The sequence below is a fragment of the Mobula hypostoma genome, chromosome 1 (genome assembly GCF_963921235.1).
Source record: "Mobula hypostoma chromosome 1, sMobHyp1.1, whole genome shotgun sequence".
Classification (NCBI taxonomy): Eukaryota; Metazoa; Chordata; class Chondrichthyes; order Myliobatiformes; family Myliobatidae; genus Mobula; species Mobula hypostoma.
In genome coordinates this window covers 246,559,855-246,585,565 of record NC_086097.1, presented here as the reverse complement: position 1 = coordinate 246,585,565, position 25,711 = coordinate 246,559,855, and the positions used below count along the sequence as shown (strand labels likewise).

Sequence of the window (25,711 nt, the reverse complement as noted above, 5' to 3'; positions counted from 1 at the left end):
TCTCACTCTCCCTTTTCTCCCTCTGTCCCTCTGACTATACCCCTTGCCCATCCTCTGGGACCCCCCCCCCCTTGTCTTTCTTCCCGGACCTCCTGTCCCATGATCCTCTCGTATCCCCTTTGCCAATCACCTGTCCGGCTCCTGGCTCCATCCCTCCCCCTCCCGTATTCTCCTATCATTTTGGATCTCCCCCTCCCCCTCCCACTTTCAAATCTCTTACTAACTCTTCCTTCAGTTAGTCCTGACGAAGGGTCTCGGCCTGAAACGTTGACTGTACCTCTTCCTAATGATGGTGCCTGGCCTGCTGCGTTCACCAGCAACTTTGATGTGGGTTGCTCCAATTCTTGAATAGTGCTGGTATACATGTGAAAAAAATGAGAGCTCTTTCTCATTCGGATGTAAGAATCTCCAAATTTCTGAGATTCCAGAGTCGGTCATAAAAGAGTTAAGCTATCTCCAAGTACTGATCCACGCTCTAAACTCAACTGCTTTGTTGACAACACTCCTTGCGTTAAAATAGACACAGCTCAAACCTTCAGTCTGAGTGCGTCCCCTCTCTATCACCTGCCTATCCTCCCTCTTGCACTGTCTACAAGCTTTCTCTATTTGTGAGCCAACCTCCTGTTCCCCAGTCTCTTCAGTTCAGTTCCCACCCCGTAACAATTCTGGTTTAAACTCTCCCCAGTAGCCTTAGCAAATTTCCCTGCCAGGATATTGGTCCCACTGGGATACAAGTGCGACCTGTCCTTTTTGTACAGCTCACACCTGCCCCAAAAGAGGTCCCAATGATCCAGAAATCTGAATCCCTGCCCCTTGCTCCAATCCCTCAGCCACGCATTTATCCTCCACCTCATTCTGTTCCTATTCTCATTGTCACGTGGCACAGGCAGTAATCCTGAGATTACTACCTTTGCAGTCCTGTTTCTCAACTTCCTTCCTAACTCCCTATAGTCTTTTTTCAGGACCTCTTCCCTTTTCCTACCAATGTCATTGGTACCAATATGTACCATGACCTCTGACTGTTCTCCCTCCCACTGCAGGATATCTTGGACGCGATCTGAAACATCCCGGACCCTGACACCTGGGAGGCAAACTACCATCCGAGTTTCCTGCGTCCACAGAATCGCCTGTCTGACCCCCTAACTATAGAGTCCCCTATCACTGCTGCCATCCTCTTCCTTTCCCTACCCTTCTGAGCCAGAGGGCCAGACTCTGTGCCAGAGGCACAGCCACTGTTGCTTCCCCCAGGTAGGCTGTCCACCCCAGAAGTACTCAAACAGGAGTACTTATTGTCAAAGGGTACAGTCACAGGGGTACACTCTAGTACCTGACTTTTCCCCTTCCCCCTCCTGACTGTGACCCACTTGTCTGTCTCCCGTGGCCCTGGTGGGACCACCTGCCTATAGCTCCTTTCCATCACCTTCTCACTCTCCCTGACCAAGCGAAGGTCATCGAGCTGCATCTCCAGTTCCCTAACTCGATGCCTTAGGAGCTGCAGCTCGACACACCTGGTGCAGTTATGGTCGTCCGGGAGGCTGGGAGACTCCAGGACCTCCCACATCTGACACCGAGCACAGAAAATTGGCCTCACACTCATACAACTTCCTTTCTGCTATCTACCTGCTGCTGGTCATTTGGAATTGACTATTGGAATGGTCTGGAGTACATTGCAGGACAATTTGTAGCAAGGAGGAGTGGAGGTAAAATACTGCAAGTCTGGTTCACTGGTTAATTGGCAAGATCGACGCTGGGGGGCCTGCGTGGCCTCGGTTGTAGTGAGGCCAAAGTCTCATGCCGTGGGCTTGCCATTTGCAACAGTCCATAGAAACATAGAAAACCTACAGCACAATACAGGCCCTTGGCACACAAAGCTGTGCCGAGCAAGTCCTTACCTGAGAAATTACCTAGGGTTACCCATAGCACTCTATTTTTCTGAGCTCCATGTACTTGTCCAGGAGTCTCTTCAAAGACCCTATCGTATCCGCCTCCACCACTGTCGCCGGCAGCCCATTCCACACACTCACCACTCTCTGCGTAAAAAAACTTACCCCTGACACCTCCTCTGTACCTTCTTCCAAGCACCTTAAACCTGTACCCTCTCGTGCTAACCATTTCAGCCCTGGGAAAAAGCCTCTGACTATCCACACGATCATTGCCTCTCATCATCTTATACACCTCTATCAGGTCACCTCTCATCCTCCGTTGCTCCAAGGAAAAAAGGCCGAATTCACTCAACCTATTCTCATAAGGCATGCTCCCCAATCCAGGCAACATCCTTGTAAATCTCCTCTGCACCCTTTCTATGGTTTCCGCATCCTTCCTACAGTGAAGTGACCAGAACTGAGCACAGTACACTAAGTGGGGTCTGATCAGGTTCGTAAGGCATGACCTGCCTTTGACAAAGCCATGCTGACTATTCCTAATCATATTATGCCTCTCCAAATGTTCATAAATCCTGCCTCACAGGATATTCTCCATCAGCTTACTGACCACTGAAGTAAGGCTCACTTGTTTATAATTTCTTGGGCTATTTCTACTCCTTTTCTTGAATAAGTGAACAGCTGCAACCCTCCAATCCTCCGGAACCTCTCCCGTTCCCATTGATGCTGCAAAGATCATTGCCAGAGGCTCAGCAATCTCCTCCCTCACCTCTCACAGTAGCCTGGGGTACATCTTGTCCGGTCCTGGTGACTTATCCAACTTGATGCTTTCCCAAAGCTCCAGCACATCCTTTCTTTTTAAATCTTTTTATTAATTTTTCCAAAGTTATAAACAGAATAACAATGTTGATACAAAGAGATTGGAATTATCTTATTGTTAATAAACAGATGCAGAAAAGATTTCGGATAATACAGGTAAAATAGACTTCCAAACTCATGATGTAATTAATCATAAAGAAAAAAAGAAATAAAAAGAAAAAAAACAAAGAAAAAACCCCCCAAAAAAGAAAAAAAATGACTAAATACTAAACTCAAAAAAGCAAACCGAACAAGGCTAGACCAATATCTTAAATCGAACACGTTCAGTAATGTCATCAACTCCGCTCCTCTATTCATATATTTTAAGTTAATAAGAAGGATTCGGAAAGGTCAAATTACATCATATGAAAATGTTGAATAAATGGTTTCCAAGTCTCTTCAAATTTAATCAAAGGATCAAAAATATCACTTCAAATTTTTTCTAAATTTAAACATAATATAGTTTGGGAAAAGCATTGGAATGTAGTAGGAGGATTGGTTTCCTTCCAGTTCAATAAAATAGATCTTCTGGCCATTAAAGTAACAAATGCAATCATCCGACAGGCTGAAGATGATAATGATCTATGTTCTACCACTGGCAATCCAAAAACTGCCGTAATAGGATGGGGTTGTAAATCAAAACACAGAACTATTACGATAATATCAAAAATATCTTTCCAATATTTTTCCAAAAGAGGACAGGACCAAAAGATATGAGTTAAAGAAGCCACCTCAGAGTGACATCTGTCACAAATAGGGTTTATATGGGAATAAGAACGGGCTGATTTATCTTTAGACATATGGACTCTATGCACTACTTTAAATTGTATTAATATATGTGTAGCACATATAGAGGAAGTACTAACTAATTGAAAAATTTTATCCCATTTCTTTATAAGTATGCAAAATTGAAATTCCCTTTCCCATTCATTTTTAATTTTATCAGATATACCTGGCTGTACCACACAGGAGATTAGTGTGCAAACTTAAAGCACACGGTATTGGGGGTAAGGTATTGGTGTGGGTGGAGAATTGGTTAGCAGACAGGAAGCAAAGAGTGGGAATAAACGGGACCTTTTCAGAATGGCAGGCGGTGACTAGTGGGGTACCGCAAGGCTCAGTGCTGGGACCCCAGTTGTTTACAATATATATTAATGACTTGGATGAGGGAATTAAATGCAGCATCTCCAAGTTTTGCGGATGACACAAAGCTGGGTGGCAGTGTTAGCAGTGAGGAGGATGCTAAGAGGATGCAGGGTGACTTGGATAGGTTGGGTGAGTGGGCAAACTCATGGCAGATGCAATTTAATGTGGATAAATGTGAAGTTATCCACTTTGGTGGCAAAAATAGGAAAACAGATTATTATCTGAATGGTGGCCGATTAGGAAAAGGGGAGGTGCAACGAGACCTGGGTGTCATTATACACCAGTCATTGAAAGTGGGCATGCAGGTACAGCAGGCGGTGAAAAAGGCGAACGGTATGCTGGCATTTATAGCGAGAGGATTCGAGTACAGGAGCAGGGAGGTACTACTGCAGTTGTACAAGGCCTTGGTGAGACCACACCTGGAGTATTGTGTGCAGTTTTGGTCCCCTAATCTGAGGAAAGACATCTTTGCCATAGAGGGAGTACAAAGAAGGTTCACCAGATTGATTCCTGGGATGGCAGGTCTTTCATATGAAGAAAGACTGGATGAACTGGGCTTGTACTCGTTGGAATTTAGAAGATTGAGGGGGGATCTGATTGAAACGTATAAGATCCTAAAGGGATTGGACAGGGTAGATGCGGGAAGATTGTTCCCGATGTTGGGGAGGTCTAGAACGAGGGGTCACAGTTTGAGGATAGAGGGGAAGCCTTTTAGGACCGAGGTTAGGAAAAACTTCTTCACACAGAGAGTGGTGAATCTGTGGAATTCTCTGCCACAGCAAACTGTTGAGGCCAGTTCATTAGCTATGTTTAAAAGGAAGTTAGATATGGCCCTTGTGGCTACAGGGGTCAGGGGGTATGGAGGGAAGGCTGGGTTCTGAGTTGGATGATCAGCCATGATCATAATAAATGGCGGTGCAGGCTCGAAGGGCCGAATGGCCTACTCCTGCACCTATTTTCTATGTTCTATGTTTCTATGTTTCTATGTAATTTCATAATTATATCATAGATAGATGTTATTAATCCTTTCTGAAGAGGATTTAAACCTAAAATTTTATTGATGATACCAGTAGGGTATGAGGTCGGGAAGGTAGGCAACATAGTATTTAAAAAATTTCTTATTTGTAAATATCTAAAAAAATGGGATCTAGGCAAATCAAATTTCTTAGATAACTGTTCAAAAGACATGAAACAGTTATCCAGAAATAAGTCACGAAAACATGTTATACTTTTCGTTTTCCATATCAAAAAAGCTTGGTCCATAACTGAGGGTTCAAAAAAAATTTAGATATAATAGGGCTTGATAATATAAATTTGTTCAAACCAAAAATTTACGAAATTGAAACCATATTCGCAATGTATGTTTAACTATTGGATTAACCATTTGTTTATTCAATTTAGATAGTACAAAAGGAAGTGAAGTTCCTAAAATGGAAGCTGAAGAGAACCCTTGTACAGAGTAGCCTTCAAGGTTTACCCAATATGGGCTTGGAGTTATATTCCAATCTTGTGTCCAAAATATTAAATATCGAATATTAATTGCCCAATAATAAAATCTTAGGTTAGGCAGTGCTAAACCACCACCTTTCTTGGACTTCTGTAAATATTTTTTTACTTAATCTTGAATTTTTGTTCTGCCATATATAAGAGGAAATTTTAGAATCAATATTATCAAAAAAGGATTTAAGAATAAAAATAGGTATCATTTGAAATAAATATAAAAATTTAGGTAAAATAATCATTTTAATAGCATTAATTCGGCCAATCAGTGATAGAGACAGTGGGAACCACTTAGTAATCAGTTGTTTAACCTGATTAATTAATGGTAAAAGATTGAACTTGAATAGATCCTTATGTCTCTTAGTAATTTTAACTCCCAAATAAGTAAAATAGTCAGTAGTCACTCTGAATGGAGAACATCTATAAATGGGAACCTGCATATTTAATGGAAAAAGTTCGCTCATACCTAGATTCAGTTTAAAATCAGAAAAGCTACTAAACTGAGCAAGCAAAGTTAATAATGCCGGAATAGATTTTCCTGGGTTAGAAATATATAATAGTAAATCATCTGCATATAGTGATAATTTATGAGTCTCATTTCCACGGGTGATGCCAAATATATTAGGAGAGTCACGAATAGCAGCTCCAGCACATCCTCTTTCTTAATATCTAACATGCTTGAGCTTTTCAGTCCGCTGTAAGTCATCCCTGCAATCGCTAAAATCCTTTTCCGTAGTGAATACTGAAGCAAAGTACTCATTAAGTACCTCTGCTATATCCTCCGGTTCCAGCCAAACTTTTCCACTGTCACACTTGACAGTCCAGGAGGAGAGGTACCTGAGGCAGTGTGGCACGGCGTCCATGCGGCCCCTCATCGGTGTTGCTCTCCAGTGTTTGCTCGGTAGAAGACAAGCTGTATTGCGTACATGCATGCATGCATATGTTCGTCTGCAGACTGCTGAGAGCTGCTTGCTCTTCCTGATAACACCCATGCACCATCAATTTACTGGACATGTCACTCAAGGACTTGGGTTATGTATTTTTTTGTGTGACTGTATGTTTACTGCTATTGCAATTATACATGCTATATGTGCCTTGTGCTTTGTATGACTGCTGGGTCTGTGTTTTGCTTGAACCCAGAGGAACGCTGTTTCGTTTGTTTGTATTCATGGGTATTCATGTGTGGTTGAATGACAATTAAACTTGAGAGTCAGAAGGAAGATTCTTGTGTCAGTTGTGAGATTAACATTTTTATAATTACTGAACCATAAAAAATTCATTTTATTGCAGGATAAGGATTTTTGGTTTGTTCTTATGACTTCTGCACAATGGGATCAATGGGCAGAATGGCATAATTCTGCTCCTGGTTCAGGTTCAAGTTGAATTATCATTCAGCCATACATGAATACCTGTGAATACAGGCAAATGAAACACAACACCAACAGTCACACACAACACAAGGCATATATAGCACATATAAGATATTGGTAATATAGAGTCACACCAAAAAAACATAGTAGTCCAAGACCCTGAGTCCCTGAATGTTGCAGCAGTCTGCTGTCAAACACAATCCAGTTGTTTTCTGCCAAGTGAACACTGGGGGCAGCACCGACTCCAGCCTAGACACTGCATTGCACTGACACTGACTGTCTCCTGGTCGGCTCTAAACAGGTGACACTGGGGCTTGAGACCAAGTCCTCGTCTTATGGTTTTATGGCAGTAATCATGTTATCAGCTTATTGAAAACATAGAGACAGAGGGTGGGGGTGACTTCTGTCCTAAATGCTTTGATGCTTATAGGCCTTTGTAGCTCTAACTGTCGGAACACTAACAGCCAAGAGAATTCAGTCTGCAAGCAACCTGTGAATAGTTCATAATTTCTTTTTGTAGCGCTACTGAGGGTGTTCCTAGTGCATGATCATCCTGTGATTGTTTGAAAGCTGGGCGGCAGTGTTAGCTGTGAGGAGGATGCTAAGAAGATGCAGAGTGCCTTGGATAGGTTGGGTGAGTGGGCAAATTCATGGCAGATGCAATTTAATGTGGATAAATGTGAAGTTGTCCACTTTGGTGGCAAAAACAGGAAAACAGATTATTATCTGAATGGTGGCTGATTAGGAAAAGGGGAGGTGCAACGAGACCTGGGTGTCATTGTACACCAGTCATTGAAAGTGGGCATGCAGGTACAGCAGGCGGTGAAAAAGGCGAATGGTATGCTGGCATTTATAGCGAGAGGATTCGAGTACAGGAGCAGGGAGGTACTACTGCAGTTGTACAAGGCCTTGGTGAGACCACACCTGGAGTATTGTGTGCAGTTTTGGTCCCCTAATCTGAGGAAAGACATCCTTGCCATAGAGGGAGTACAAAGAAGGTTCACCAGATTGATTCCTGGGATGGCAGGACTTTCATATGAAGAAAGACTGGATGAACTGGGCTTGTACTCGTTGGAATTTAGAAGATTGAGGGGGAATCTGATTGAAACGTATAAAATCCTAAAGGGATTGGACAGGCTAGATGCAGGAAGATTGTTCCCGATGTTGGGGAAGTCCAGAACAAGGGGTCACAGTTTGAGGATAAAGGGGAAGCCTTTTAGGACTGAGATTAGGAAAAACTTCTTCACACAGAGAGTGGTGAATCTGTGGAATTCTCTGCCACAGGAAACAGTTGAGGCCAGTTCATTGGCTATATTTAAGAGGGAATTAGATATGGCCCTTGTGGCTACGGGGATCAGGGGGTATGGAGGGAAGGCTTGGGCGGGGTTCTGAGTTGGATGATCAGCCATGATCATAATAAATGGCGGTGCAGGCTCGAAGGGCCGAATGGCCTACTCCTGCACCTATTTTCTATGTTTCTATGAAATGTCAGTCTCCAAAATAGCAGCATGACCTGCCTGTAACCCATACTCCTTGTGGATGTCTGCTGTAGACTTGTACAGACACCATTGCCAATATGCTGTCCAACCTAATTTACGCTGTGGATATTAACTTACATCATCCAGGCTACTACCATCAGGCACAAGATACAGAAGCCTTAGTTCCCTGCATCACCGAGTTCAGCAACAGTTGTTACTGCAGGATGCTGATCTTTTTGATCTACAGCTCTTTCAGAAGTCACGAATATGCATAAATTCTGTTGCTCACAATTGTTAATTATGCACTAAGAAAACAAAGAGATTGAAGCTATGTCCACACTGCACCGGATAATTTTGAAAACGCTGGTTTCGAGTAAAAACGACAGGCATCCACACTAAGCGTTTTTCAAAATATCTCTGTCCACATTAGACGGATATTTGGGCAAATCTCCTCCTACTGGGCATGCGCAGGACACACAGAAAACAAGCGAAGAGGAAACGATATATTTGGTGCGCGTTTGTCCAGTTACGGAGTAGAAAAACTTAAAAGGAATTGCTCTTGGCTCTCGCGCAGGAGGGCTTAAAACTAAAAAAAACACAAATACTGGGGCGTATGGAGGCAACCGACAGGGAATTCAGGAACAGTATGACCCAACTGACGATGAACATTAAAAAACTGACTAACTCTTTTGCACTAATAAAGCACCTTGTTAAATGATAAAACATGACTGCATCAGTGTTATCTTGTATTTCCATACAATGTTACATTAAGCTGTTACACATCTATTGTCAGAGAAGTACTTGCATAAATAGGTAAACCACCCTGGTTCTTGGTTCTTGATCCTCCAAAATATTCCGCATGGAATTTAAACTGGAGGTGGCGGAGGGTGTTTTCTGTCATACAAGCAAGGACAGAAAACAGGGCAAAGTGAGTATACTTATTTATTTGGTAAGCTACGGGTCAAGGTATTTGGTGAGTACATTTCTAACTCTTCTGGCATCAGTCTCATTGCCGTCTGTTCTGAAATTGTTAGGTTCTGTGAAGCGCAGAATCAAATATCGCTGTGATGATTGTACACTCTAAACAATAAAGTAGTAATAATAATAAGAATAAGAATAATAAGAAAACAATGAAATGCTGTGCTGCCGTCATTTGTTCGAGCACATCATGACAGCGGTTTAAAAAGCTCCGGTTACCCCATACACACTACAACGGATATTAGGTGTTTTCAGATTTATTCACTCTGGAGACTGTTTCTGAAAATCTCTGTTTTCAGGGGCTAAAAACGCAGTTTCAGTGTGGACGGATGGTCAAAATGAAGAGAAAAAGCTTCGTTTTCAAAATTATCCGGCATAGTGTGGACGTAGCCTGAGAAAGGAGAGTAGTGAAACAGAAGACGATGACAGGGAAGAATTACAAAGTAAAGGAGACAGAGCCCACGTCTTCTTGCATCTTATGAATTTGCTAATTCAAATGAGTTTCCATAGATAAGGGTTAACCAATCAAATAGCCCCATTCACATAATGCAATACTTGCAACTGCCACCAAGTTGTTACAAAAGGAACTGCAACCACTAGAAAACACTGAACAATTATTGTAAAGAAAATAACAATTATAGAGCCTAACATTCCTCTACAACCATTAGGCTCCTGAACCAACATAATTAACTTCACTCACCACAACACTGAATTGATTAACAACCTACAGACTCACTTTCATAGACTTTTTACATCTCATGTTCTCAATTTTTTTTATTTGCCGAGTTTTCCTTCTTTCGCTCATTGTTTGTGTGTCTTCATGGATGTTTTTTCATTGATTCTAATCAATTGGGGTGGCCTGGTATCCTAGAGGTTAGCACAATGCTTTATAATAGCAGTGACCAGTGTTCAATTCCTGCCACTGCCTGTAAGGAGTTTGTACGTTTTTCCTGTGACCACATGGGTTTCCTCTGGGTGCTCCTGTTTCCTCCTATAGACCAAAAACAAACCGGTTGGTTGGTTAATTGGTCATTGTAAATTGTCCCGCGATTAGGCTCGGATTAAATCAGGAGGCTTGACAGGCCGGTAGGGCATATTCCACACAGATTCTCAATAATAAATACATTTATTTATTTTTTTCTGTAAATGTCTGCAAGAAAATGCATCTGTTAGCAGTATAGGATAACATATACATACTTAATAAATACGTAATAAATTTACTTTGGAATTTTCAACCTTGTATATCATTTTAGAGCAGTTGCTGTACAAAAAAGTAATTGTTACTTGGTCCAGCTTTCAGCTGGAAATGCTTTAAAGATAATGTTCAAGTGGTTTCACAATGGTGCGGCATTTATCTTCTTAGTAGAGTTCCAAGTTGTTGGCTGTTAAGGTTTCTTACTATAGCTTAAGATGAATTTGTGTTTAAAGTCACTGATGAACGGTCCCTGATGAAGGATTTCAGCCCAAAACGTTGACCATACTCTTTTCCATAGATACTGCCCAGCCTGCTGAGTTCCTCCAACAATTTTTGTGTGTTGCTTGGATTTCCAGTATCTGCAGATTTTCTCTTGTATGTAAAGTTGCCTAATATTAGTTTTCTCTCCAAGTGTATAGTAGTTAAAGTTCACTAATTGATTTGGATGTGATATGGCATGTTTTCCTTTTCCTAAGTCTCCTGATCATCTGCAAAAATTAAATGTAAAAAGAATGAAAGAGAAGATGATTGGAGCAATTTCATGGATTAATGTACACTCGGTGGCCATTTTATTAGTTACCTTCTGTATGCACATGATCTTCTGCTGCTGTAGCCCATCCATTTCAAGTTTCAATGTGTTGTGCATTCAGAGATGCTCTTCTGCACACACTGTTGTGGTTACTTAAGTTACTGTCAAATTCCTGTCAACTTGAACCAGTTAGGCCATTCTCCTCTGACTAACAAGGCCTTTTCACCCACAGAACTACCACTCACTGGATGTTTTTTTGCTTTTGCCTTCGTTCTCTGTGAACTCTAGAGACTGTTAAGCATGAAAATCCCAGGAGTTCAGCAGTTTCTGAGATGCTCAAACCACTCATCTGGCACCAGTGAGCATTCAATATCCAAAGTCACTTAGATCACATTTCTTCCCCAGTCTGATGTTTGGTTTGAACAGCAACTGAACCATTTCATCATGACTGCATGCTTTTGTACACTGAGTTGCTGCCACATGACTGGCTGATTATATATTTGCAATAATGATCTGGTGTACATGTGTACCTAATAAAGTGGCCACTGAGTGTGTAGTCATATCCACACAGAGCCTCTTTAATTTACCAATGTTGTCTCAGGCACAGAAACATTGATATTTTGGGGTTTAGTGTGTTAAATAACTACTGGGAGCACTAGTTGCTGAGAACAGCAATCTGCTGGAGGAACTCAGTGGAATTGTCAACATTTCAGGTCAAAATATGCCAAGTGCCAGACAGCTAGGATTTCAGAACAATCAGATGGCAGATTATTGGGACCTCTTCTGGGGCAGGTGGGACCTGTACAAGAGAGTCGGGTTACACTTGAACCACAGGGGGACCAATATCCTTTCAGGGAGGTTTGTTAGTGCTGTTGGGGAGGCTTTAAACTAGATTTGCAGGGGGATGGGAACCAGAGTGCCAGAGCTGACAGTGTGGCTGGGGTGAAAATAAATGATGTTGAAAGTTTAAGCAAATCCGCTGATAGAAAGGTTGTGAGTGGTGGTAAAAATCTTCTGAGGTGTATATATTTCAATGCTAGGAGTATTGCGGGGAAGGCGGATGAGTTGAGGGCGTGGATTGACACGTGGAATTATGATGTTGTAGCAATTAGTGAAACTTGGCTACAGGAGGGGCAGGACTGGCAGCTTAATATTCCAGGGTTCCGATGTTTCAGATGTGATCGAGGCAGGGGAATGAAAGGTGGGGGAGTAGCATTGCTTGTTAGGGAAAATATTACAGCAGTGCTCAGGCAGGACAGATTAGAGGGCTTGTCTACTGAGTCCTTATGGGTGGAGCTGAGAAACAGGAAAGGTATGGCCACATTAGTGGGATTGTATTACAGACCATCCAATAGTCAACGAGACTTGGAAGAGCAAATCTGCAGAGAGATAGCAGGCAACTGCAGGAAACATAAAGTTGTGGTGGTAGGGGATTTTAATTTTCCATACATTGATTGGGTCTCCCATACTGTTAAGGGTCTAGATGGTTTAGAGTTTGTAAAATGTGTTCAGGAAAGTTTTCTAAATCAATATATAGAGGGACCAACTAGAGGGGATGCAATATTGGATCTCCTGTTAGGTAACGAATTAGGGCAAGTGACAGAAGTCTGTGTAGGGGAGCACTTTGGTTCCAGTGATCATAACATCATTAGTTTCAATTTGATTCTGGACAAGGATAGATCTGGTCCTAGGGTTGAGGTTCTGAACTGGAAGAAGGCCAAATTTGAAGAAATGAGAAAGGATCTAAAAAGCGTGGATTGGGACAGGTTGTTCTCTGGCAAAGATGTGATTGGTAGGTGGGAAGCCTTCAAAGGGGAAATTTTGAGAGTGCAGAGTTTGTATGTTCATGTCAGGATTAAAGGCAAATTGAATAGGAATAAGGAACCTTGGTTCTCAAGGGATATTGCAACTCTGATAAAGAAGAAGAGGGAGTTGTATGAAATGTATAGGAAACAGGGGGTAAATCAGGTGCTTGAGGAGTGTAAGAAGTGCAAGAAAATACCTAAGAAAGAAATCAGGAGGGCTAAAAGAAGACATGAGGTTGCCTTGGCAGTCAAAGTGAAGGATAATCCAAAGAGCTTTTACAGGTATATTAAGAGCAAAAGGATTGTAAGGGATAAAATTCGTCCTCTTGAAGATCAGAGTGGTCGGCTTTGTGCGGAACCAAAGGAAATGGGGGAGATCTTAAATAGGTTTTTTCCTTTTTTACTAAGGAAGCTGGCATGAAATCTATGGAATTGAGGGAATCAAGTAGTGAGACCATGGAAACTGTACAGATTGAAAAGGAGGAGGTGCTTGCTGTCTTGAGGAAAATTAAAGTGGATAAATCCCCGGGACCTGACAGAGTGTTCCCTCGGACCTTGAAGGAGACTAGTGTTGAAATTGCGGGGGCCCTGGCAGAAATATTTAAAATGTCGCTGTCTACGGGTGAAGTGCCGGAGGATTGGAGAGTGGCACATGTTGTTCCGTTGTTTGCGTGGTAGGTCATGTTTGACCAATCTGTTGGAGTTTTTCGAGGAGGTTACCAGGAAAGTGGATGAAAGGAAGGCAGTGGATATTGTCTACACGGACTTCAGTAAGGCCTTTGACAAGGTCCCGCATGGGAGGTTAGTTAGGAAAATTCAGTCGCTAGGTATACATGGAGAGGTGGTAAATTGGATTAGACATTGGCTCGATGGAAGAAGCTAGAGAGTGGTGGTAGAGAATTGCTTCTCTGAGTGGAGGCCTGTGACTAGTGGTGTGCCACAGGGATCAGTGCTGGGTCCATTGTTATTTGTCATCTATATCAATGATCTGGATGATAATGTGGTAAATTGGATCAGCAAGTTTGCTGATGATACAAAGATTGGAGGTGTAGTAGACAGTGAGGAAGGTTTTCAGAGCCTGCAGAGGGACTTGGACCATCTGGAAAAATGGGCTGAAAAATGGCAGATGGAGTTTAATACTGACAAGTGTGAGGTATTGCACGTTGGAAGGACAAACCAACGTAGAACATACAGGGTTAATGGTAAGGCACTGTGGAGTGCAGTGGAACAGAGGGATCTGGGAGTACAGATACAAAATTCCCTAAAAGTGTCGTCACAGGTAGATAGGGTCATAAAGAGAGCTTTTGGTACATTGGCCTTTATTAATCGAAGTATTGAGTATAAGAGCTGGAATGTTATGATGAGGTTGTATAAGGCATTGGTGAGGCCGAATCTGGAGTATTGTGTTCAGTTTTGGTCACCAAATTACAGGAAGGATATAAATAAGGTTGAAAGAGTGCAGAGAAGGTTTACAAGGATGTTGCCGGGACTTGAGAAACTCAGTTACAGAGAAAGGTTGAATAGGTTAGGACTTTATTCCCTGGAGCGTAGAAGAATGAGGGGAGATTTGATAGAGGTATATAAAATTATGATGGGTATAGATAGAGTGAATGCAAGCAGGCTTTTTCCACTGAGACAAGGGGAGAAAAAAACCAGAGGACATGGGTTAAGGGTGAGGGGGGAAAAGTTTAAAGGGAACATTGGGGGGGGCTTCTTCACACAGAGAGTGGTGGGAGTATGGAATGAGCTGCCAGACGAGGTGGTAAATGCGGGTTCTTTTTTAACATTTAAGAATAAATTGGACAGATACATGGATGGGAGGTGTATGGAGGGATATGGTCCGTGTGCAGGTCAGTGGGACTACGCAGAAAATGGTTCGGCACAGCCAAGAAGGGCCAAAGGGCCTGTTTCTGTGCTGTAGTTTCTATGGTTCTATGGTTCTATTGAAATTTCATTGTTCTTCGTTTTTTTTTATTCCTAAGAGCAATATGAATTTGAATAAACAATGGTCCTTGCAAAAATCTTGAAATTTAACAATCAATTTAACAATCTGTTTCAAGGTCAAATTCAGGTTTAATTGTCATTCAACTGTACACAAATACCCATGAATACAGCTAAACAAAACAGCGTTACTCCAGGGGCAAGGTGCAACACACAATATCACCAGTCACACACAGCAAAAGGCACACATTGCTCATATAAGATAGCAGTAACCATACAGTGACACATAAAAATATATATATAGCCCAAATCCCTGAGTGCCATGTTCTGTAAATTAATGGTACATGGGTGTTGTTGGCAAGAACAAGCAGTTCTCAGTAGTCAGCAGAGAAATGTAAAAATAATTATAAATGTCTTCAATATTCTCTGATGATTTCAGCCCGGTTCATCACAGGAAAACCTTCCCTACCATTGAGCACATCTACAAGGAGTGCTGTGACAAGAAAGCAGCATCCATCATCAAGGACTCCCTGCATAAAGGCCATGCTCTCTTCTCACTATTGTCATTGGGAAGGAAGTACGGGAGCCTCAGGACCCATACTACCAGGTTCAGGAACAGTTATTAACCCTCAGCCATGCTGAAGCAGAGGGGATAACTTCATTCACCTCAACTCTGAACTGATTCCACAACCTATGGACTCATTTTCAAGGACCCTACAACTCATGTTCTCAGTATTATTTATTTTGTATATCGAAAGTGACAACCTTATTAATGATTAGGAAATAAATTTAAATGACGTATTTAGAAATTTTAAAAATACCCTTTAATTTTGGCAATCCTTGTTTTAACCAGGTTGCGTGCCTAACCCATGTGGCTGCAAATTATCTCAGTGGTGGTAAAGAAGCAAAGCGATGGGGTACAGCACATGAAAGCATTGTTCCTTACCAGGTATGTAACTACCAAAATTAAAATGGTAATTGGTTACAGCAACGCACACACAAAATATTGGAATAACTCAAAAAGTCAGGCAGCATCTATGCAGGAGAATTAACAATTAGCGTTTTGGGCCGAGTTCTTCATTATTAATTTTTTTAAAGTAGACCTCGTGTACCTAATAAAGTGGCCACTAAGTGTATGTTCATGGTCTTCTGCTGCTGTAGCCCATTCACTTCAAGGTTCAATGTATTGTGCATTCAGAGATGCTCTCTGCGCATGGTTATTTGAGTTACTATCTCCTTCCTGTCAGCTTGAACCAGTCTGGCCATCCCCCTCTGACCTCAAACAAGAGAATATCTTCAGGTGCTGGAAATCCGAGCAACACACACAAAATGCTGGAGGAACTCAGCAGGCCAGGCAGCATCTGTGGAAAAAAGTACAGTCGATGTTTCAGGCCGAAACCCTGCTTCGCCAATTTTCTATCCTTACTGCTCTTGTCTGTTTTATGCACTGGCCTTCAGTCTCAATGGTAGGCTTATTATGTGGTATCTTGTCAAATACATGTGACCTGAATTCACCTTGTCAAATTTCAAAGTAAATTTATTATCAAAGTAGGTATGTATATGTAACCACACAGTATACTACCCTAAGATGCGTTTTCATACGAGCATTCACAGTAGAACAAAGAAATAAAATAGAATCAGTGAAAAACTACACACAGAGACTGACAAACAACCATTGTGCTAAAGACTGAGAGACTGTTCAAATACAAAACGTTACAAAGTAATAACTAAATAAGTAAATATATAATACTGAGACCATGAGTTGAAGAGTCGTTGAAAGGGAATCCATGGGTTGTAGAATGTAGCATGCTTTATGGTGTCTTTCTTCAAAGTTTCTTACATAGAAATAATACATGTGGTGTGATGAAAGAATCAGCTAAAGAACTCAGACTTTATTGCCATGTTTGCTTGTGACTCATCAAAACAGTCCTATCCAATATCGCTCTTCTGTCTTCTTCCCACTTTCTTTTCAGTGCTGACGAAGCGTCTCAGTCCGAAACATCGACAGTTTATTCCTCTCCATTGATGCTGTCTGACCTGCTGAGTTCCTCCACCATGTTGTATGGCTCTAGATTTTCAGCATCTACGGAATCTCTTGTGTCTAACCTCATCTTTTCTATTTTTGCCATATGTTGAGAGTTATAGAAAATATCTTCTTCTGATATTTCCTGTCCCATCTCTTCCAAACTTTCACCTCCCATCTTCTTATTTCACCCACTTGTCCCTTCCCCATGACCCACCAACTTCCCCCCCCCACCTGATCTCATCTACTGCCTTTCAGCTTGTACTCCTTCCCCTCCCCTCACCTTCTTATTCTGGCTTCTTTCCCCTTCCTTTCCAGTCTGGACGAGGGGTCTCAGCCTGCAATGTCCACTTTATTCTTCTCCATAGATGCTGCCTGACCTGCTGAGTTTGTCCAGCATTTTGTGTGTGTTGTGCTGGATTTTCAGCATCTCCTGTGTTTACAGTTTTGCTGGTACCTTGTTTTAATAGACTGTCCCAGGAAAACCATGCGTCTTGAGCTAAACTTCCAAATTACAGTTTGTGGTACTCCTTACTAGTTACTAACATGTTAAAAATCAAGCACTTCTAACAGACTGAATGCACCCATCTGCTTGCAAACACAACTGTTCACAAGGATTAAAATGCACATCCCTCACTCCATGTGAGCTAAATTGGGATCACTATGAGATGCCCCTGTAATTGGATAGGACAGATCTGCGATTGGCAAAGAAACAGTGTTGGAAATTCCTTTCATTCCAGCTGGCAAAACAGCTTTTACTGCTATTCTGAATTCTAAGCTACAAAGACTTTCACTGTGAATTCCTCTGTTTTAACATAGCTAGCTGAAGCTAAATCAGTTTTCCATTGAGTCTTTAATGCAATTGACTTGAGAACCTGAGTTATAGGGAAAGGTTGATTAGGTTAGGACTTTAATCCCTGGACTGTAGGAAAATGAGGAGAGATTTGATAGAGGTATACAAAATTATGAAAGGTATAGATAGGGTAAATGCAAGCAGGCTTTTTCTGCTGAGGTTGGGTGATACTAGAACTAGAGGTCATGGGTTAAGGGTTAAAGGTAACCTGTTTAAGGGGAACATGGGGGGGAGGTTTCTTCACTCAGAGGGTGGAGGGGAAGTGGAACGAGCTGCCAGTGGAAGCGGTGGATGCAGGTTCAATTGAAATATTTAAGAGAAATTTGGGGAAGTACATGGATGGGAGGGGTATGGAGGGATTTGTTCCGGATGCAGGTTGATAGGACTCTGCAGAATAACAGTTTACATGAACTAGGTAGGCCGAAGGGTCCTGTTTCTGTGCTGTTGTGCTCTCTGACTCTAATCCAAATTTCATGTGTAGATATATCTATGGTCTTAATTTTGTCTAGCTCCTGTCCATTTGTCACATCAATAATTTGTATTTATGTAGCACCTTGTGTGTATATACCAGCTTGCTTCCCAAGTCATGGTCAAAATAGAGAAAAGATGGACAAGGCAGAGATGGGGTGAAGCTCTTTAACTGAAATGATGGACTATAAACGGGAGCTCAAGGAGTCATAAGAGACTGCAGGTGCTAGAGTAAAAGGCAGTACTGGAGGAACTCTGTACGTCCAAGCAGGCATAGGTCTAAGGTGAGGGGTAGAAGATTGACTTTGACTCTCAGTCCCGATACAGGATCTTGACTCAGAATGCCGACAGATGGTCAACTTTCCCCCCACAGCTGCTGCACAAACCACCGAGTTCCTCCAGCACTGCTTTTCCTCCATGACTGACCTGGTGAACCCCTCCATGGATCCTGCATGACCTGCTGTACTCCTCCATGGATCCTGCTCGATCTGCTGAACTCCTCCATGGATCCTGCCTGACCTGCTAAACTCCTCCATGGATCCTGCCCGACCCGCTGGATTCTTCCAGCATTTTGTGTGTGTGACCTATACCTTCTAGTTTTTAAATTCCCTTTGACTGGGAAAAAGATTATGTGCATTAACTCTCATGATTTTATCCACCTCCATTTGGTGGTCCCTCACTCCTATATATATTGGAATGTAGTCCTAGCCTGCCCAAACTCTCCCTATAACTCAGACCTTTGAGTCAAGTCAGTAAATCTAGTCGGCACTATTTCCAGTTTAATCGTGTCTTTCCTATAACAGGATGACCTCTTAGGGTGGCAGCAGTCTGGGTTCAATCATTGTCTGTAATAAGTTTGTACATTCTCCCTGTGACTGCGTGGGTTTCCTCCAAGTGCTCTGGTTTCCTTCCTCAATCCAAAAACGTACAGGTTAGTTCGCGAGTTGGTCACATTGATGTAATTGGGTGGTGCAGGCTCGTCGAACCAGAAGGGCTTCTTACTGGGCTATTTAAAAATCGTACACAATGCCCCAAAATTACATACTCACCAGTATCTTGTGCAACTAAAATATAGTATGCCGACTCCTACACTCAGTGCCCTGACTGATGAAGGCCAGTGTGCCAAAAGCTGCTTTCACCACCTCATCCATCTGTGATGCTGCTTTCAGCAAACTATGTACTGGCTCTCCTACATCCGTGTGTTCTACGAAACGCCCCAGGGCTTGACTATTCACTACAAGTCCCATGCCAGTTTGACTTCTTATATCTCGATCCTGCTGTGCCACCACTAACCAGTTATGCAAAAAAGGCAGGCATGTGTCTGAGTTCCCAAAATGCCAGTGGGAGTAGTTCCTGCAATACAAAGCTCATATGACCCTTGTGTTGTTGGCAGTAACACTGGCATCGATACCAAAAGTTATTTGCTTTGAAAAGCAAGATGAGAAGCAAAAGCAACGTGAACTGCAAACTCTGATCTTTATCATGTCAGTGTGCCAGCTGCCTGCAGCTTGCATCCATATAAAACCCTTAAAAGCATGTTTATGATTTACCATTTACTTACAGCACCATTTATTGTGTGTAAACAATTTATAAGCCAATGATTAGAAAACATTTCTTCTTGTGGCAGGCATTTCTGAGGACAAGGCATGATTACAAGAAGCTCTGTGAGGAATCTGCCTTAAGAGCTGGGATGTTTTCACTTAATTACTGACATATGTTTATTTATATTATTTTTAACTTGTTTTGAGCCTCTGAAATTGCCAAAGACACATCCAAACACTTGCTTCATATATAAAAGAGTGCTCAGCTCCAGTAATCCAGATAGTTCAGGCTTTTCTTCCTTACATCTGGTGACCTACTTGTGCAGCACAGGCACCCTGGAAAACTGAGAGATTGGACACTCCGTTCCCTTTCACTAACATTTCTTCTTTGATTTGCAAAATTGAAATTTTGGCAATAAAGCCAAACAACTGCATCTGAATAACATTTGGAATAATTGCAGTTGGTGTTGTGACAAAAGACAATAGGGACACTTCTCCGGGGATCGTCACCTTGTTCTGGTGAGGCTAGTGAGCTCCTGGCATCCCAAGAGCGATGCCGTCTGGCGCTTGGCTCCTGGTAGGGTCACCCGTGGCAGTAAGGTCAAGGGGGGCGGTTCCAGACAAAGAGCGATCTAACCAAGACCTTAGCGGTGGAGCTGGCGGAAGATGATGACACATCACAACGGCAGTGATGGTGGAGGAAGGCTGCAGCAATGAAGGGTCCTCAGTGGTCTTGCATTCCACGCCACTAGACTCTGACCCCGATCTTTTGAGGACCGTGTGGGGCTGCCCATGCATTAACCTCCCAGCATTAAACAGTCACACACAGACGTTCTTCATGAGGGTAGAGCACCCTAACATCCCATTTTAAGTCCTGTGGTGATCAGCAAGTGGCAAAGAGGGCAGGATTATGTGGACTCTGGAATGGCCTTTCTCAGCCACATGAAGACCCACCAAAGGACAACCACTTGGGAGAACATTGTACTTGACTTGAGTGATCGTACTATAAAAACTCTAATTTGGGTCATTAATTTTGTTGATGAACAGAGCTGAGAAATAATTTACAACTGTCTGGAGTGGAAATAGTGCTAATTTTCACATTCCATATCAACCTATCTCCACATTCACCAAGCTCAATGGATAGACGCCAATCGATATCCCTAAACATCAAGCTTTATGCCTCATTCTTGAAGAGAATCTGAAGAATCTTTAGATCGCCACTGAATCAGATGCAAGATGCAGCTTTGCAATCACAGACAGATCTCTACGAGAATAACATCAGCAGTATTATATGGCAGGCAGTTTTTATCAAAATCCCCACCATCCAGGCTATGCCCTCTTTTTGCTACTACCATCAGACAGGAGGTACAGGAGCCTCAGGTCCTACACCACCAGGTTCAGGAACAATTATTACCTTTCAACCATCAGGCTCCTGAACCAGCATGGATAACTTCACTCACCTCAACTCTGAACTGATTCCACAATCTACAGACTCACTTTCAAGGACTCTTTACAAGTTCTCAGTGTTATTTTTTATTTGCACAGTTTGTTTTTTTTTGCACTTTGGTTGCCTGTCAGAGGTTTTTCTGTTTACCGCAACCACAACCCTGAACTGATTCGACAACCTACAGTTTTACTTTCAGGGGCTCTACAACTCATATTCTCGGTATTACTTTTTGTTTTTATTTTGCACACTTTGTCTTCTTCTGTGCATTGGTTGTTCACCAATCTTGCCAATCTTTGAACTTCGGTCTGCAAACTGATCGCTGTTGTTAGGGACTGTGTTAGGCAGAGATTGATGGTGTTGTGGATAGTTTGGCGGCGAGTTGAGACTTTATTCGGCCACTCTGCCCATCGAGTCTATTCCGCCATTCCCTTATGATTTATTTATTTATTTTAGTGATACAGCATGAAACAGTCCCTTCTGGCCCTTCGAGCAGCTAATTAATCCTAACCTAAACACAGGGCAATTTACAATGACCAGTTAACCTACTTGGTACATATCTGGATTCTGGGTGGAAACCAGAGGGCGTGGAGAAGGCTCATGTATTCCACAGGGAGTACATTACAGAGCGGCACCAGAATTGAACTCTAAACTCTAGAATGTCCTGATGTGTACTAGTCTTGCGCTAACTGCCATGCTACCGTGGTGCCCACTCATCTCCATTCTCCTGCCTTCACCTTTGATGTCCTGACTAACCAAGAATCAGTCTCTGCTTTAAATATACTCCATGACTTGGCTCCCACAACCATCCTTGGAGCCATTCCACAGATTCACCTCTATCTAGCTAAAGAAATTCCTTCAAAAAGATACCTCTGTTTGAAATGGACATCCCGCTGTTCTGAGGCTGTGGCCTCTGGTCCTAGACTCCCCCCACTATACGAAATATCCTCTCTGCATCCACTCTATCTTGGCCTTTCAATATTCGATAGGTTTCAGTGAGATTACCCATCATTCTTCTAAGCTCCAGCGAGTACAGGACCAGACCCATCAAAAGCTCCTCATACAATAACCCTTCCATTCCTGGAATCGTTCTCATGAACCACCTCTGGACCCTCTCCAATGCCAGCACACCCTTTCTAGATAAAGGGCTGAAAACTGCTCACAATACTCCCAGTGTGGTCTGATCAATGCCTTTTAAAGACTCAGCATCACATTCCTGCTGTTATATTCTAGTCCTCTTGAAATGAATGTTAACATTGCATTTGCCTTCTTTACCTCTGACTCACTCTGCAAGTTGACCTTTATATAATCCTGTACAAGGACTCCTGAAGGTTTTTTGCACCTCTGATTTCTGAGTTTTCTTCCTGTTTAGAAAATAGTCTGGGCATTTATTCCTTCTATTAAAGTGCGTGGCCATGCACTTCTCTACAATGTTTTCCATCTGCCACTTCTTTGCCCATTCAACAAATCTGTCTAAGTCTTTCTGCAGCCTATCTGCTTCCTCAACACTACTTGTCCCTTCCCCTATCTTTGTATTGTCTGAAAACTTGGCCACAAAGTCATCAACTTCATCATCCAAAGTGCTGACATATAATGTGAAAAGAAGCAGTACCAATACTGACCCCAGTGGAACATTACTTGCCACTTCATGCAGTCACTTTGCCTCCTGCCAATCAGCCAATCTTCTGTCCATGCTAGTATCTTTCCTGTAATACTATGGGCTCATATTTTGTTAAGCAGCCTCATATAACCATATAACAATTACAGCACAGAAACAGGCCATCTGGGCCCTTCTAGTCCATGCCAAACGCTTACTCTCACCTAGTCCCACCGACCTGCACTCAGCCCATAACCCTCCATTCCTTTCCTGTCCATATACCTATCCAATTTTTCTTTAAATCACAATATCGAACCTGCCTCTACCACTTCTGCTGGAAGCTCATTCCACACAGCCACCACTCTCTGAGCAAAGAAGTTCCCCCTCGTGTTACCCCTAAACTTTTGTCCCCTAACTCTCAACTCATGTCCTCTTGTTTGAATCTCCCCTACTCTCAATGGAAAAAGCCTATCCACGTCAACTCTATCTATTCCCCTCATAATTTTAACTACCTCTATTAAGTCCCCTCTCAACCTCTACGCTCCAAAGAATAAAGACCTAACTTGTTCAACCTTTCTCTGTAACTCAGGTGCTGAAACCCAGGTAACATTCTAGTAGGTCTTCTCTGTACTCCCTCTATTTTGTTGACATCTTTCCTCTAATTTGGTGACCAGAACTGTACACAATACTCCAAATTTGCCTTTACCAATGCCTTGTACAATTTAAACATTTTTAACATTAAAAGACAATGCGCAGCACCTTGTCAAAAGCCTTTTGAATATCCAAGCAAACTGACTCTCCTTTGTCTATCCTGCCTGTTATTTCCTTACAGAATTCCAGCAGATTTGTCAGTTAAGATTTCCCCTGAAGGAAACCATGATGACTTTGGCCTACTTTATCCAAGTAAACTGAAACCTCATTCTTAACGATTGACTTCAACATTTTCCCTACCACTGAAGTCAGGCTAATTGACCTATACTTTCCTTTCTTCTGCTTCTGCCTTCTTAAGGAGTGGAGTGACATTTGCAACTTTCCAAATAATATTTGCTATATTATATGCCCTCTCTTTTGGTTTTTTGCTGTCTTTGACTTTACTTGTCAGCCACAGTTGCTTCGTCCTTTAGAATGCTTCTTCATCTTTGGGATGTATCTATTCTGTGTGCCTTTTGAATTGTTCCCAGACACTTCAGCCATTGCTGCTTTGCCGTCATCTCTGTTAGTCTCCCTTTCCAATCAGCTGTGGCCAACTCCTTGCTCATGCCTCTGAATCCTTTTACTCCACTGTAATATATTAATATATCTGATTTTATCTTCTCTTTCTCAAACTACAGGATGAATTCTATCATATTATGATCACTGCCTCTCAAGGGTTTCTTTACCTTAAGCTCTCTAATCAAATCTCATTCCTTGCACAACACACAATTCAGAATTACCTTTTCACTAGTTGGTTCAACCACAATCTGCTGTAAAAGGCCATCTGATTAGTATCCTCAAATTCCCTCTCTTCAGATCCAGCACCAACCTGATTTTACCTGCATATTGGAATTCTCCATTACTATCATAACGTTGTTAAAGAGCCGTGAAGTAATACTGCAGCTCTATGAAACCCTTGCAGCCAGGGAACTGGAAATGAATGCCAGTGAATTGATTCACTTGTCCCGAAACAGGAGTGTGTGGGCCATGGCAATCAAAGCTCAATCTGGCTATGGCACCTGATGATGATGAGCATCAGGTGCCATTATGACAATGATGATTAGGTAACGAACCGGCTCAGGTCACAGACCTCTCAGTGGGTGAGCATCTGGGGGACAGTGACCACCGCTCCCTGGCGTTTAACATTATCATGGAAAAGGATAGAATCAGAGAGGACAGGCAAATTTTTAATTGGGGAAGGGCAAATTATGAGACTATAAGGCTAGAACTTGCGGGTATGAATTGGGATGATGTTTTTGCAGGGAAATGTACCATGGACATGTGGTCGATGTTTCGGGATCTCTTGCAGGATGTTAGGGATAAATATGTCTTGGTGAGGAAGATAAAGAATGGTAGGGTGAAGGAACCATGGGTGACAAGTGAGGTGGAAAATCTAGTCAGGTGGAAGAAGGCAGCATACATGAGGTTTAGGAAGCAAGGATCAGATGGGTCTATTGAGGAATATAGGGTATCAAGAAAGGAGCTTAAGAAGGGGCTGAGGAGAGCAAGAAGGGGGCATGAGAACGCCTTGGCGAGTAGGGTAAAGGAAAACCCCAAGGTATTCTTCAATTATGTGAAGAACATAATGATGACAGGAGTGAAGGTAGGACCGATGAGAGATAAAGGTGGGAAGATGTGCCTGGAGGCTGTGGAAGTGAGCGAGGTCCTCAATGAATACTTCCCTTCAGTATTCACCAATGAGAGGGAATTTGATGAAGGTGAGGACAATATGAGTGAGGTTCATGTTCCGGAGCGTGTTGATATTAAGGGAGAGGAGGTTTTGGAATTGTTAAAATACACTAGGACGGATAAGTCCCCAGGGCCTGACGGAATATTCCCTAGGCTGTTCCACGAGGCAAGGAAAGGGATTGCTGAGCCTCTGGCTAGGATCTTTATGTCCTGGTTGTCCACGGGAATGGTACCGGAGGATTGGAGGGAGGTGAATGTTGTCCCCTTGTTCAAAACAGATAGTAGGGATAGTGCGGGTAATTATAAACCAGTGAGCCTTACGTCTGTGGTGGGAAAGCTATTGGAAAAGATTCTTAGAGATAGGATCTATGGGCATTTAGGGAATCATGGTCTGATCAGGGACAGTCAGCATGGCTTTGTGAAGGGCAGATCGTGTCTAACAAGCCTGATAGAGTTCTTTGAGGAGGTGACCAGGCATATAGATGAGGGTAGTGCAGTGGATGTGATCTATATAGATTTTAGTAAGGCATTTGACAAGGTTTCACACAGTAGGCTTATTCAGAAAGTCAGAAGGCATGGTATCCAGGGAAGTTTGGCTAGGTGGATTCAGAATTGACTCGCCTGCAGAAAGCAGAGGGTCGTGGTGGAGGGGGTACATTCGGACTGGAGGGATGTGACTAGTGGCGTCCCACAAGGATCGGTTCTGGGACCTATACTTTTTGT

The 25,711-nt window shown here is 42.5% G+C and overlaps 1 protein-coding gene across 5 annotated transcripts in view; it reads left to right on the top strand.

The window, feature by feature from the left end:
• The window catches only part of sugct (succinyl-CoA:glutarate-CoA transferase), a 563,356-nt gene that overhangs the window by 184,815 nt on the left and 352,830 nt on the right, over positions 1–25,711 (top strand). For all 5 annotated transcript variants that reach the window (XR_010020283.1, XM_063066726.1, XM_063066693.1 and 2 more), the window contains exon 9: positions 15,534–15,629. Coding sequence is in view for 4 of the 5 variants with exons in the window: in XM_063066726.1 (XP_062922796.1) it covers positions 15,534–15,629 (96 nt within the window). In the remaining variant the exon portion in view is untranslated. The remainder of the gene's footprint in view (positions 1–15,533; positions 15,630–25,711) is intronic.